General features: G+C 38.8%; 1 protein-coding gene across 17 annotated transcripts in view; it reads right to left on the bottom strand.

Annotated features, from left to right (window-relative positions):
* CADPS (calcium dependent secretion activator) overlaps positions 1-16,472 on the bottom strand; it is a 427,320-nt gene that overhangs the window by 319,454 nt on the left and 91,394 nt on the right. For all 17 annotated transcript variants that reach the window (XM_057507990.1, XM_057507963.1, XM_057507964.1 and 14 more), the window contains exon 2: positions 8,099-8,212. In XM_057507990.1, coding sequence (XP_057363973.1) covers positions 8,099-8,212 — 114 coding nt within the window. The remainder of the gene's footprint in view (positions 1-8,098; positions 8,213-16,472) is intronic.

Here is a 16,472-nt window from a genome sequence, read left to right as displayed (position 1 = left end):
AATGAATTGGAGAATTCACCTGGAAACCTTTAATAGGTAAGGCAGATAGTTTTTCCATCTACTAACACGTGCCTCAGTTATGGTTCCAGATCTCAAAGAACATCAAAGTTTTGAGGAAAATAGAGGAAATTTTGTGGAGGCTGTACAGTACTGTAGCATGATATCAGACCATGGTTCAGACCAGCTCTACCATTAACTTCCTGTGTGACCTTCATTATCATCTATCCCTCTCTGATTCTCCTGTTTCTTCTCTGTACACTGAGGGAATGGAATATAAAAATTTGGGTCATTCTTCCAGTTAGATTGCTTATATTCTTCTTCATGAATCCATTCACCTTTTTTTGGGCACTGGCTATGTGGAAGGTCCTGTGCCAGGTGCCAGGGATACAGCCGTGAGCCAGACAGATGCAGATCCAGCCCTTGGCCTCCATGACAGCATCCTAACATCTCATACAAACATCACTGCAAACTGGGACAAGTGCTACTGGGGGAAAGAACACAGTGCCGTGGGTGCCTGTCATCAGGGACCTATTGTAATATGCAGTCAGGAAAGCTTTCCTGGGGGAAACTCCTCTGAGATGACATGTGAAAGATGGCTGGGTGAAGAGAGAGGGAAAGAGTATTTCACAAAGAAAGAACATGTGTAAAGACCCTACGTGTCAGAGGAAAAAAGAAGCCAGGACAGCCATGACAGTGGGAGTAGGAGAATGACCATGTAATGTGGGCGGGACAGGGTCAGATGGCCAAGGACACGGGAGGTCACAGTAAGGTTACTAGTCTGATCTTCATTTGAAGGGCACTGGGAAACCACTGAAGGCTTTCAGCTGAAACATGGGACTATTAGGGCCCCATTCTCTAGCTTCACTGTGGACAACACACCTGAAGGGGCCAGGAAGATAAGCAGGAGGCCAGCGGGAGGCCCTTGTGAGAGCAGAGGTGAGGGATGATGGTGGCGAGGATGCAAAGAGGCTGATTCTTTGTTGTCATTTCTAATGAACGCCAGAGGTTGCTTGAAAACATTGTCAGCAATGAAGCGACACTCTCCTCCCCATCTGTCTGTACCAATGTCCCACGGACCTGGAGCAATCCCCCATTACAAGCTCTCAGCACCATATTCCTCTCCCCGAAAGCTCTTCCACAGCTGCTCTGTCATTTGTCTTGGTGAGTGGTTAATACCTGAGGTTCCACTTGGACTCTGAACCCCAAGAAGGCAGGAGTTGCAGCTGTTTTTTCTTTTACTTCTTCCAAGTGCCTAAGACAGTGCCTGGCACACAGTTGGTGTGCTGATGAATGAGTGAATGAACAACATGAACAAAACAGAGGCCCTACTAAGATTATGTCTAGATGAGGGCAGGGAGGTAAAGGGGGACACGGGAAAGCACAATCTATTGGTCTCCCAGAACAACTGAGGCTGGACCGTCCATGGGACCTAATACCAGGGGGAAGAAATGAGTCTGTTGGCTCACTGGTCCCAGCCAGATCCTGCTGCTTTACAAAGTCTTTTCCTTTGGACATAATAGCCCTTCAATAAATATTTGTAGAACTAGTCATAGTTGACCTTAGACAAGTCCTTATCTGCTATCAATCTTTCTGCCCTTCATTGTCACCTGGGGTCAGTCCAGCCAGCCTTCTTTGATGACGATCAAACTGAGAGAACTCTGAAAAGTGGAGGGCTCCATCTGTCCAGACATAAGACTTGACTGCCACGCCTCAGAATGAAGGCAGATAAGCTGGATGTCAAAAGTGTGGAGGAAGGAGGCTGAAGACTGAGGAGAGAGCAAAGATGAAATGCCGAAAGGAGGCAAGACAGCCATGGGGAGAGAAGGTGGCAGGAGAAAACAATTTTCCAGGCATATCACCTGTCTTAACTTATCAGTCTATCAGCAGAAAGTGGAGTCAGTTCTCAATCTGTCAGCCGGGAAGTGAGGTCTGGTCCAGCCTCAACCTGTAGCGAATGCAGCCACTGTGCACTATGCGCTTGTGTGTCTCTAGAAAACCCTCGAAACTCATTTGTCCAGGGAGCGCTATCTGGTGATTTTGTTTTTGTTTTCTGTTTTGTTTTTTGGTGGCTGTTGCGAGAGACTTCAACCCCAGGCACAGTTCAATGCAGCACATCCATAAATCCTCCCTACTCCTCTGCCAACTTCCAGACAGGTCATAATGGGAGATGGAAGATAAACAAACAAATACAGAATCATGAAGAGCAGTCAGTTCAGCGACTCGACCTCATCCATCAGTACTTTCCACCATTGCCAGCACCGAGCAACCTCAAGGTTGTTTTAGAAACACACGAGCACATCAGTACTTAATGACTGTACACGGTAGGGGTAAAGCTGGCCCAGCTCCCACTTCCTTACTGACAGGCTGCAAACCCAAGACCGATCTTTTCCTGCTCAACAAAAGCTCATAATTCCAATACACATAAGAAAAATACCTAGATGTAAGAGTAAGTAAGATTAAAAAAACCCCACAAAAGTCTGGTTGCTACTAATAAATGGCACATTGATAACGGGAGGAGTGGGCTCTTGTGTCAAAAGGCCTGTATTCAAGTCCTGTCTCTAGCAGTTGCTAGCTTTGTCCTGAGTGAGTTACTTAATCTGGATTTCAGTTTCTCACTCTTTCAAATGAGAACCCTAACAACCTTCCTTTGTAGGACTGGCTATGAATTCAACGAGGCAATGCATGTGAATTGGTGAGCATGGTGTCTGCTGAAAAGATGTAATAAAGTTAGCCTTTATTTTTAAACAGAATATCATGAAGCCATGAAAAAAGATACAATTTTTTTTTTCATTAGCATCAAAGGATGTCCATGATGTACTGTTAAGCTAGAGACTTCCAGTGATAGAGGTGGGGTTAGAGTATAGTATACATGTGACCTTGGATGGAGAACATCATAGGTAATAAAAATGATGAGAGCATGTCATATGTGGGACACTTAAAGAAACGAAAGGAGATTGAAAACCACTGTGCTAAATGAAATGAGTGGGTTGTTAATACTTTGTAGCAATTTCCCTGATAATCCTAATATGGAAATCAAATAGCTATCTAGGTGTATAGATACATTGAAAATATTGAAAAGATATGTACCAAAACTTAATAGTAGCTGTCTAGGATGATGAGATTACAGGTATTTTTCTAACCATTTAACCTAGGTTTTTTTTCTACATTGTTTATTTTTATAATTTACATATATACAAATTTATAATTTCATACCACCCAGGCCCCAAAACTAGGGAGTGGATTGATTCTGTCAACTTTCACCTGTCTTGCTTTATTTCTGTGCAGCAGATGATCACTGCACCCCCATTCTCCCCCTCTAACCTTGTAATATTTGTGATGGTACTTTCCAAGTGCTAGATTTAGGGTAAGGGGGTGTGTGTGTACTTTAAGCTGGACAACAATTATGACTATTACAGATGAAGAAACCGAGGCTCAGACTTGGCTGAGATCCCACAGCCAGCATGCAGCAGAATGAGAATTCAACCCCACATGCTTCAGACCCTAGATTCATCCTTCTAACCACTCTGACCTCTGCCCCCTCCTTCTGGGCCTGACTTTCTCCCTAAGAACAAATGCCTTTACAGTGGGCAGTCACTCTTCTCCTAGGGGTATATCTGTTTTAAGGCCACTGAGGAGTGAGAGTGGTTTTGTTTACTGGAAAAATACGTAGTTTCATTTCAGAAAAATAGCTGGGTATTACTTTTATTTTTCTTAGATTAGAAAAAAAAGTTCAATCATAAAGACTAAACCAAGTATGTCACCCAGTGTAGAGGACACCTGGAGTTTTTGCCTGCCAACCATCCTTCTCCTCTGGTAAGTCTGAGAACATCTGAGGACATCTTTGCTATTGCAGCTTCAGTGGAACTGTCAGTCATGGGACCTTGTCCTTCTTAGCCATGTGGTAAGTTGGCATCTGAGCTTGGCCAATCAGATTTCCCCTTCTGGGGTTCAGATTCAGAGTAAGGCGGCACAGAAATGAAAAGTGGTTGGACTAGATTCATACCTATGATAGGGTGCCTGTTATATCTGGCCACCTGGCTTCCTGAAGTTAAGCTGCACTTGTTTCCATCTTTTCTGAAACTTGGTTATTTCCTTTAAAAACACGTAGTATTTTTAAAACACCAGTTGTTATTCTTAAGGATTATTTAACCATAGTCAGTCAGTTTCTGTTGCTAGTAATGGAAAAATTCTGTCTGATACATCCAAAGTTGGTTTGAGAAAAACCAACTGAGTGGTTGTTAGAGGAGATGAGTTAAACACAAAATAAAACAAAGCAAAACTCAATCAGAGCAGTTTCACTGGCTGAAGCCCAGCTATCAGCCCTCATGTTGTAAATGAGTGTTTGTATGTCTTCCACCTCATTCTACCCTCCTTCTTCCCACCAAATTCCCCCCATGTTTCCTTCCAGGCAGGATCTGAGTGAGAAAGGTTTTTTAAGCTTTTCCATCCACCTCCTTTTCATGATGCCGGGAGCAGCATGCGAAGGAACCAAAATTAAGAAGGGAGACAGGGAGGTGAGGTTGAGGATGTAGGGTGAAGGGCTTATGTTTTAGACATTTGTCTTAAAAGGGCTCAGAGTTAGAAAAGATTGTGGGGGCCATGGAAAAATAGGTAGGCTCTCCGATGTTTTAGGACCTTGGCTGTGGGAAGTGGATGGAGTTGCTGGGCGGGATCTCAGTGTACCTACCTCAGGGTCCAGCCCTCAAAGCAATAATGAAAGAGATTAAAGTATTAATCTAACTCTTTGCTTGATTGGCTTTGACAATCAGGGCCACTAGGGAAGGATAAAATAAACGTGCATGTTCTCAAGAGCCAAAGGGAAACTTGGTTTCTTTTAATCGTGGCCCAGCTCAGATCCCAGGCCTGCCCAGCTTCCTACTAGTGCTGGCCAGCTGGGTTCAGACTGGGTTGGATGGGCACAGACAGAAAAAGAATAGTTCTGACTCACTTACTTTATTAAAAATAAAATTTTTTTCTTAACTACTCTAATATGTTGGTGAACCATGATTGCCTTAGTGAAACATAACCAATGCCTAAAATGGACTTTTCTATTACAGAAATCTCTGAACTTTTAAAAGAAAGATTGTTGTTGTTTTAAATATCATAACCATTGGTACACTGGGATATGAAGGGAAGGTGTGGTGGGGTGAAGAGTGTGTGTGTCTATGTATGTGTACGCATGCTGAGAGACACACACACACACAGAGCACGTGAGCAAGCACATAATGCATTTAGAAGAAGGATATCTGCTGGTTTTGCCTGCTGAGCAGTAAAAAACACTCTCATTTCTTAATGAGAAACCACTGTCCTTTCACTGTAAATGGCTCCGGTGTGGCTGAGCCTGCACTCACGCTCCAGAGGCGGCATCGGTCATAGCACTGAATCCTGGTCTAGTTCACCCTCATCGATTGCGATTGGCTTGAGAAAGTTCACATGACCTGTGTCAGTCCAATCCAGACACCCTGGGGCCTTTGGCTGGGGCTCTCAGCAGAGAGGTATTACCTTTGGGACCGGGATTGCTAAACTGGGAGGATGTGACCTGGAGTGCCAGGGTCCTCCATATAGAGTGAACTACCTAGGAAGGAAGCCAACACAGGGAAAAGCAAAGAGCAAAGGTGTGGCAAGAAAGATACCCATCCTGCGGGCATCTCTGCAGTCTCTGGATGCAGCCACGCCGAAGCCAGGCCTACCCATGGACTTTTAAATTGCTTGAGCAAATAAATCTCACTTTGGGCTTAAGCCAGTTTGAGCTAGGTGTCTGTGATTTGTAATCCAGAGTCCTGACTAAGACAGATGCTGACAGGGAAGGAAATGGATCCTCGAATAGGGTGGAGAAAGAGACACTAGCTTCCCCACTGCCCAAGAGTGAAGAGATAGGGAGGCGTCATCAACTTGGAGCCTCCCAGGGAGAACGGGAATCCTGACCCCTTGACTGGGGCTTTTGCTTTGGAGGATTAGACTTCCTAGGAAAGGTGCAAATGAAGACTCTCCAAAACTTTACTAATGAGTATGGTAAATAATTAATACCCCACATTATTTCCTGTTATTCAAATTTTAATACTAAATATTCAGTAATTTCTCAATGCCTGTATTCTCACCAGACTAAAAAGCTCTTTCAAATAAACTTGTCAGTACAGAGGAAAATACAAGGATCACCCTAGATAAAAGGGCAATTTCCAGAGACTCATTAGCCCATTGATGACTATTAATTTTCAAATTTAATTATCAGATACGAATGACACTTTCCTTTAATTTATGTCATTAGTCGAATGAGCTTTCTAATTAAGATTTGCAATCTACAAATTATAAACTGTTGAATAACTCTAAACATGGAGAAATATTCATAAGAGTCTGCCTGGTCTGAACTGGCTGGCTTTCAGAACTTGAGAAAAAAGGGGACAAAATAATTTCATTCTGTTTCTAAACAGAATTTTTTATTAAATACTTTCAAGTTATTCACTGTCATTACATCATTATGATCCCAAATCTCATTTCCATTTTCCATTACATTAAAATGAAAAATTGAGTCACAATAGATAAAGAAGTTTGAGACTTACAGACAATAATTAATGGTAATTATAAAATGAAAAAAAAGCCCTCACATTTGACAAATACAAAAATGAACTAGACCTCTAAAATATATCCAAACAAAAATGTCATTGAGGAAATGGTGTGTACAATGAGTCTGTGGCTAAATCTAGCAAACATCACAGAGACAAAGGCTGCTTACTATTAGACACTAATTAGCAAACAAATCAATAACATTTTCACAAGATCTAATTGCAGTCTTGCTCCACTCTCCATGAAAGAAGTCAAGTGCTTTGGCAAATGGGAAAGGAGAGTTTTACAAAATCAATCAACTAACACTTTTAAGGCATCTGCTAAGAACTGGGAGGCCCAATGGGCAGAATACCTATGTGCTTGAGGCACCAATATTTTTATTTTGAAATAATTTGTTAACCAATAACTAAAAAAGAAGAGGAAGAAAGAAATCAGTGAAACAATTCTATGGGGGAAAAATCAGAGTTTGTTCAATTCCCTTACACTTATTTTACAGTTCATTATTATTATTTTAAATTGCATATGGCAGGATGCTGTTAGTTTCTCAGTGCTTAGGGGTTGGTTTCTAATGTTTTAATCTAGACTTGACTAGGGTCAACACATTTGGGGCATAGGATTCCAAAGATAGAGAATATCTGGTTCATGTGAAAATAGATTAATATAAAATAAAATGTCTTTTAATGACCAAATAATCATTTTGGAAAATACGTATGTCAGGTAAACATTGCCAATAGGAAGGTATAGCATGTTCACTTCATTAATGATATACAAAATAGCCAATGTGTACATTAAAGAATAATAATTATAAAATTTAAAAATACTAGTGGAATTTGAAATTCACTTTAATTATAAATAAAACTCTGAGGTCTAGAGGTAAAAATTTACTGGTGTTACACACACACATACATATACATACATATATGTGTATGGGTATATGTATATGTATACACACAGACACACACACACACACACAAACACACACACTCAGGGTACACTTTTTCATTTATAGGTTTTCTCCTGAGAACAGTACTGCAGTTTTGGAGTCCTAACTTGCAGAAAAGAAGTAATACGACCATTTTAATAGAACAAGGAAGCTAGTGAAGGCACCATCCTTAGAAGAAATTAACATCCTTTAGAAAGAAGCTAAGTTATGTGAAAATGCCCCCAACTCAGTTCAAGTCTTCGTTTGTGGCATTTCAAAAGCTTTGTGACCCTGAGTAATTGACCTAACTTCTAGGAGCATCAGTGTCTTTATCCATGAAATGGGACTAAGTGGACTGCTATAAAGATTAAACAAGAAGTCATATGCAGAGCACTCAGTACACTACCTGGTATTAGCATTCATGATAAACAGTAGCTTCTATTTATAATTTTCCCTGAAAAAATTCCTTAAAACTGTAACCAATCACCAACTCCTCTTCCTCAGGAAGAATGGTCCTATAGAAGGCTAAGGCTGCTGTTGCCCCTGGTCAGCAGTCCAGAAACCCTGGGCTTCAGACTGGAGCAGTGCTGGCACTCTTCTGTGTGGTGAGCTTACCTCATAGTAACTCTGGACGGCATTCATGAAGGCTTCGTCAGCCACGATCTGGGTTTCCCCATTGAGGAAAGCCTGAAACCGGTCCTTGACTGTCTGTAGCTGCTGTTTGCTGATCTGTAAGAAAGAGAGAAAGAGGGGACAGTGAGGACTTGTTTTAGAAAAGGACCATGGTTAGTTGATGCTGAAGATGCCAGGTCCATTGGTGTACTGCAACCAGCTTGTACAGAAGTGCGAGAGCTGATTGCTAAATGTGCAGGAATTTTGTGAGGCAGTTGTTACACCAAGCCATTATTAAAAATAACATATACTACAGTGAAATTGTATTAAAAGTAGTACATTCTCAAAATTCATTGTTTCTTGATTATTTTACCACATTTTACTATTAACTGTGCTTTTTTGGTTACTAACATCTAGTGTATTTGTATGTGGAAATGATACATAATGGGTGCCACCACACATCTTTTTCCAACTCCATATCCAGTGACACTGGAAGCTAGATATTAGCCAAGGTAGATGTATTTACATCATGGAAATTTGCAGCATTTGCCGGTTTCTTGTTTTTTTTTTTTTTATTTGAGAGATGGCATTTCTACACACCTCGGTTGGTCTGAAATAATCCTGTTTTACAAAGCTATACTAATCAAAATAGTATGGTATTGGTGTAAAAACAGACACACAGACCAATAGAATAGAACAGAGAGCCCAGAAATAAACCTATGTATATATGGTCACCTAGTATTTGACAAAGGATCCCAGATACTCACTGGGGAAAGAATAGTGTCTTCAATAAGTGATATTAAGAAAACAGTTTGTGTAAACTGGACTGTTATTCAGCCATTAAAAGAAGGAAATCTTGCCATTTGGACCACATGAATGGATCCGGTGGGCACTATGCTAAGTAAAATAAGTCAGACAGAAAAAGGAAAATATTATATGTACTCACATGTATGTAGAATCTAAAAAGGTTTAACTTATAGAAATAGAGAGTAGAATGGTAGTTGAGAGGGCCTGAGGGGTGGGGGAGATGAGAAGAGGTTGACAAATGTATATAAACTTCCAGCTATAAGATGAGCAAGTTCTGGGGATCTAATTTACAGCATGGTGACTACAATTAATAGTACTATACTATACCATACTTCAAAGTGCTAAGAGAGTTGATTCCATAGCACAGGCATTTATTCTTGTTAGTTATGATTAAACTTGTTGATGGTCTGCCTTTTCTTGCTGTTTTGTACATCGATGTTTTCCCAGGGCCAATTCAGTGCTTTATTCAGGGCAGGCACTCAATAAGTGTTTTTTAAATGGATGAATGAGTGAAGTGTACAAAAGATTAATTATTTTTTAATGTCTTTTAATCAGTTCTAATTCATATAAAAAGAAAGTCAACCAAAAATTTTGTTCTCTTAACGTTATTTATAAAAAAGTTATACTTCATAATGAAAATGGGACACTTCCTCTGAGAACCACCATTCTAGAAGAGCAAGTAAGATAATTCCAGCCTCAGTTCTATAAGCCATTGTGTTGATTTTGGAAAAGCCACTTGTATTTTCTGAATTGTCCAGAGAGTTAAGTCTTTCTGGAATAAGGCTGAGTTTGAATAAATGAATGTCATATCATCCTCAGTTTTCTCACATGGAAAATGATGCAAATTCTACTCACTGATTTGGGATAGGTATAGCTATTCAACAACAGAATGTGAGCTCTTTTAAAAAATTATGTCCCAGAAAAATTTAAAGTGTTTTCATTATTAGAGTGACTATAAGTCTTGCTAGAAGAAAATAAAGTTTAAATCTATAGGAGAATGAAATCTGACTTGAGTTTGACTCAATCAGGAAACAAAGAGTTTTCAGAATGAACATTGATAGGAGCTGGAGTACTTTAGTTAATTTTTTTTTTTTTAAATAATTATTTTTTATTGAAGGGTAGTTGACGCACAGTATTACATTACATTAGTTTCAAGTGTACAACACAGTGGTAAAACATTTATATACATAATTCTAGGTTCCAGCTATCACCCTACCAAGCTGTTACAATATCTTGACTATATTCCTTATGCTATACATTACATCCCGGTTACTTATTTATTTTACCGTTGGAAGTCTGTCCTTTTTTTTTTTTTTTTTTTTTTTTTTGTGAGGGCATCTCTCATATTTATTGATCAAATGGTTGTTAACGACAATAAAATTCTGTATAGGGGAGTCAATGCTCAATGCACAATCATTAATCCACCCCAAGCCTAATTTTCGTCAGTCTCCAATCTTCTGAGGCATATTTAGTTAATTTTTATAACATGGGGAAAAGTAGGCAATAGTGAAATCAGGGGCCGCTATTAAGGAGTTAGGTTTTTATCAAACTCCTATTTGTTACATTCTAGAATACCACTGTCCAATGTGTAATTCATGTCCATATGTGTAATTTTACATTTTCTAGAAGTTGCATTTTAAAAAGTAAAAAGAAACAGGTGGAATGAATATTAATATACTCTATTGAACCCTATAGTTAAAAATATAAACTCTACATAATCATTTTGTAAGTTATTAATGATATATTTTACATTCTTTTTTAAGCTGTGTCTTTGAAATCCTTTGTATTTTACATTTACAATATATATCAGTGCAGAATACCACACTGCAAGTGTTCAATAGCCAAATGTGACTAGTGGCTACTGTATTAGCACAAGCCTACAGGATAGAATGAACTCACTTCTAAGCCACTAAAGCTTTCCTGTTCTGACCCAGGGATATTGGTATCAGTGGAGTTTGTACAGAAAATTATACTTATTTTGTATGTATTTGAAACCTTTAAGATGAAATATTAGGCAGTAGTTAATCTGCTCATAAAAATGAAACTATAGCATGAATTTCTTTTAAGCAGTCCAGCCCTAACTCGCCTAAGTAAAAAATCCTTATAGTATTATATCAAATAAGGCATCTTAAAGAACTTCCCATTCAGAATTTCTTCCAAGACTGGGTCAATACAAACTCAGCATGATTTGTTGGGTGGGATGGGTTAGGGGGTTAGGGTAAAGGGTAGGAAAAGGAATAGAGACTAATACACCTTGCTTTTATCTTAAATGCATAAGTAATTGAAATAAAATTCGGTGTATGCCATCTAAATGATGAAGACTGATTGTTGACCCAGACCAAATCCATTATCACTGTAGCCTTTGTTAAATAAGCAGAGCACTCATTTATTCAAGAAATGTTTACAGAGCATCTCCTGCCTACATGGCCATACCCCAAGCCTGAGGATTCAATGGTCAACAAAACAACTCAAACTTTGATCTCACTGGCCAGGGCTAGGCAATGAGGAATCAAAAGAAATAAGGATTATTCTTAAGGACCTTGTAGTCTAGATGGAGGGGAAAATTCATAAAAGCATTAGGATTTCAGAAAAAATAGATTATAGAACGTAAAAGTCCCTGAAAGATACAGCTTTCAGTAACATTAAGTTCAGTCAAGTTCAGGGAATATGCATCATTAAGCCACCAAAAACACCCCCCACTTCCCTGGACACCTCAAGCTCTCAGCAGGAGAATCTCAGGGTGGAGCTAAGTGCATGTCTGGGTTTTGATGACTACCAGTCCACATTCACTACTTTTCTTACCACTAACTAAACAAGCAAAGCATTTATTTACTCAACTCACTATCTGTGTCTCACTGAGAAACAACTAACCTCTCTACACTTTTTTTCATCTATCAAGTGAGGCCAATACTAGGACCTCATCATGATGATTAACCAGGATAAGTACAATACTCACTGCAGAACCTGGCATGGCATGGTAGCTCAATTACAACATTAGTAGCTGTGATGACTAATCCTCATCTTTGAGGCTTTGCACATATTGTTCCCCTGAGAAAGCACGCCTCTGGGAAATTCCAGATGTCTCTTCAAAACCCAGCCCATGTGCTCCTTCCAGGTTTCCCTAGGTGGAGTTGGCAACTTCTTCAATACTTAGTTCACAGTCCTAAGGGCACATGTATCATGCCGTGCAGTAGTTATTTATATAGATGCCAATGCTCAGAGGCAGGGTCAGGAGTTGAAAACACAGACTTGGGATCAAAGGGATATAGCTTCAAATCCTGGTGATACCGCTCACTTCCAAGCTGGGCGACGCTGGGCGAGCTCATTTGCCTAATCCTGTTTCTTCATGTACAAAATGGGGATCATAAAGCCTATTTCCCAGGTTTTCTGGAGAGATTAAAAGGAAATGGGGTAATGCAGTTTAGGGCTCTAGCATCCTGCCTGGCACAAAAGAAAAGTCAATAAATGATAAGGGGCAGACCACAAAATAAATGGCCCCAAGGCCCCACATGATGTGGCTCCTGTCGCCTCCTGCCTTAGTCTTGCCCTACTCTGCTCTCCACTTACTCTGCTCCAGCCATACTGCCTCTTTTCTCATTCTTAAATGTGCCCAAGTATTCTTGCCTGAGATGAGAGCCTTTGCCCTTGCTCTTCCCCCTGCCTGGGATGCTTTTCCCCTGCTCTCTCCACGGGTGCCATCTTCCCACTCTTAAGGCTCAGCCTACCAGCATCTGCCAGGAGGGTCTTCCTGACCACCCTGTTTACAGTAGTGCCTTCCCCAAGCTAATCCCTATCATGCCACCCTGGGCCCTATGCCTTACCTTCACAGTCATTATCATAGTCAGCATTTATCCTCTCAAAGATACATTTATTTGAATTATTAACAGGCATATAGAAAAATATGTCATGTGCACACAGCATGAGAAATCTTTACCAAAGTGAACTGTCCCATGGAACCAACTCCCCTATCAAGATAAAGAACATCACCTGGATTCCAGAAGCTCCTTCATGTCTCCAAAGTCATTATCCCTCTCCAAAGGTGACCACTAGCCTGACTTTTATCATCATAGGTTAGTACCTGTTTTTTAACTTAACATCAGTGCAGTCATGTGTTGCAAGATTCTGCCATTTGGCTGGGGCTAGTAAAAGCTTGCTCATCCTAATTTTTGAGTAGTGTTCTATTTTATGATGACCAATATTTATCCATTCTCTTATTGAGGGACATTTGGGCTTTCTTCATTTTAAAACTATGTTTATTTTTCATTATCTATCTCCCTATAAGAGCACATGTTTCACATGTACAAATATTGCATCTGTCTTGTCCACTGACTGTGCTTCTAATGCCCAGTACATAATGGGCTATAACCAAACACTTGTTGAATGAATACATGAACATACCGAGGATTTAGTGTGTGCCAGGCACCCTGTTAGGCTCTGGAAATATAAACTGACCAAGGCACAATCTTAGCTCTCAGTTTCCTTACAGTGTGGACGTCTTTGATTCCTTAGAATCCTTTTGCTGACTTAGATGACTGAATGAAAATCTCCCTTAGGGTCACACATAAATAGCCAGTTTAAGAACCAATCTATGGGACAAAAGTTTATCTCTGGGTAAAAGTTAACTGACCCCAATAAGACTGAACATGGAAGGTGACCTTGCATGGACACACTGAAATAATTGGCTCAGACTAGCTGACAATACAACTCTAAATAGACAAATGGGTCTCTAGGAGCCACTTACAAACAGAACCCTCCTAAAATAGAAGTCCATCTAAAAGCATTCAATTTGTATAGAAACCACTTGTGCATCAGATCAGAATTCAGAATTGAAGTAATGAGTTCCAAGAGCAGGAAACCTAAAAAGATGAAAGGTAATTATTGCAGAACAAAGTGCTGCAGAGCATTTGCTAGAACTATTCAAGCTTTCTGAGTTCAGTCAGCCTCATTAAGCAAGTCCTGAAAATTCCCACTGTGTCTCAGGCAGTTTGTAATTTACTGCAGCATTCTGGAGAAGTGTGAAATGGAATCTACAGTGAGGAGAAAACTGCGTGTTCTAAGTGCTGGTCTCAGGAGAGGCAATGTTGAAGTCAGAGGAAGCTCAGGTCAGATCCTGGCTTTAAAACAAGTCCTTGGGCAAGTAGTTAGCTTTTGTTTTCTTCTTTGTAAATAGGAGGTAATCTTATCTACCTCTTAGGGTTTTTGTGAGGACTAGATGAGATAATATATGTAAGGAACATAGTATAGTATCTGGCATAGAGTAAGGACTGTAAAAACAACAATAAGTAGTAGTATTGCTATGATTTAGGTTTGTCTTTTCCCTTTCACTAATCTTTTTCCTCGTTTATACAGTCTTCTGGAGTTACACTGGTGTGGTATTCTTCACCTCCTCCTCCCTGGTCACCCCATTTTGGAGGCTGAAAAGCCAAATACTCCTTTCCCATCTTCCTTGCAGCGATGGGTAGTCATGCAACAGGGGCAGAAAGCTATTGAGTCTTTTGGGAAAACTTTTGAATGAAATCCGTATATAAAGGCACCTACTTGGTGGTATAATCCTTTCCTTTCCCATCACCCCCTTCTTCCACTGAGAAAACAAGTACATTGTCTAGAGCCATGGTGTAGATGATGAAAGGAAGGCCAACAGCATCACAGAGATTTTGGCTCTTACATTTTTGAGGAGCTAAGCAAGTGTTAACACTAATCTCTGCCCTTCACATTGTATGAGAAAAAATAAATCACTTTTGTTCAAGTCATTGTGTGTTTTCTCTTACTTGCAGCCAAATACTTTTGTAATGGATACATGTGACTTACTCTAGGCATGCAAGGCCCTATGAAGGTGTTAGCACTATAACTTACAATCTAATATGACCTAGGTTTTCTCTTTTGAAAAAGAAATCATTATTTGGGGGAAAAAACAGTTCTTAAAACTGTTCTTCATTATACAAAAATGTCAAGTCAACAAGGGCTTTACAAGCCATAAATTAGTCTAGAGAGATAAGAGCAATGATTATTTAATTTCCCTTCCTTGAAGGTTAACAAAATTTATATTGGCCCATTAATTCTATTAATAAAATATCTTCTTCCTATAACCACATAAAAATATTTTCTTCCCTAAATGAAGTCTTGATTCTAGGAAATGTAGAAATTGCATCATCCTAAGCAAATATTTACTTACTTACATAAAATTCTTCTCACCTTCTCTATTATGCATATTTACATAATGTATTTTGAAAAAAGTGTTTTTTAAGTGAGTTTTATCCATTTGGATTGAGCAAAAAATTCATTTGAAAATTTCATCATGGAAAAATATGACTGTATGACTCTGAAATGGAAATTAAAGCAGCAAAACTATTGAAGGGCGGGATTATGATTGGCTGTAACCCTGGACTTCTCTTTAACATGGTTTCCCTAATTTTATGAGTAATACCTTCATGAGTATGCCTGCTCCATATGCCAACTGTACTACTATTTATGTTTTGCCTTGCCTATACTGCAAGTCAAATTTTTTTAAAAACTGAAACTTGTTTTAAGCAATAACATCTGTGAAATCATAGGCTTTATGTACTAAGTATAGTTAAAATAGGTTAAGTACTATCATCTTGCATACACCCACCACATGTTAGGAAGTGTTTCTTTAGAAAATAATTTAAATCTACTATGAAATTTCTTGTTCATTAAAAAAAAAATAGGATAGTAGCCACTGAATATCTTTAAGTTAATTACTACTTAAAAAAATTAACTCTGAATTTTTAAATTATTAAATTATAGAAAGACCAAATAGCTGGATTATTGCCAGAGACCTATTTGAGCATGAGAGAAAGAACAAAAGATTCTATGATTTAAAGGGAAATGACCTTAGAGAGAAAAATTTAAATATTGATTAAGCTGGAATTCTCTCAGAAGACAATGATTTAGTAGAAGAGGGAACAAACATAGAAAAAATGGATCTAGAAAATAATTTGGGCCAATAGTTGGACTGAAGATGGGATGAAAGGAGGAAAAGGATAGAAGCAGAGAAAAAGAATAGGAAGAAGAGACACTCTAGATACTAGAGCATCTTAACAGTTGGATCAGAAGTCCTGTTTCTGAATGAAATACATACTTATATATTTAATAACAATACATTTTTTCCAATTTGGAGGCACTCAGGCAGTAGTCACATAGATTCTTTTGACAGGTGATCAAATAAGGATTTTTAGACCCAGTGTCCTCATTAAGAGTCATTCTAGTTACCATGGTTCTCAAATATTTTGGTTTCCTGTTGTCTCTTTACACTCTTAACATTTATTGAATATTCCAAAAAGCTTTTGCTTATGCAAGTTATATCTTGGATATATGTGCTATATATGTACATATGGATATGTACTATATCCATATATGGACTATATGTATGTATATATACATATATGTATATATATATACATACATGTATATGGATATGTACTATAATAAATATTAAAACAAGGGAGCTTAAAATACTTTTTAATTCATTAAAAATAATAAAAGCATTATATGTTTAATAACATGCTCTTATGAAAATAACTTTTTCCATAATAAAATTAGTGAATTTTCC

This window comes from Manis pentadactyla, chromosome 1, assembly GCF_030020395.1.
Source record: "Manis pentadactyla isolate mManPen7 chromosome 1, mManPen7.hap1, whole genome shotgun sequence".
In the NCBI taxonomy this organism is placed as follows: Eukaryota; Metazoa; Chordata; class Mammalia; order Pholidota; family Manidae; genus Manis; species Manis pentadactyla.
This window is presented reverse-complemented; position numbering and strand designations above follow the sequence as displayed.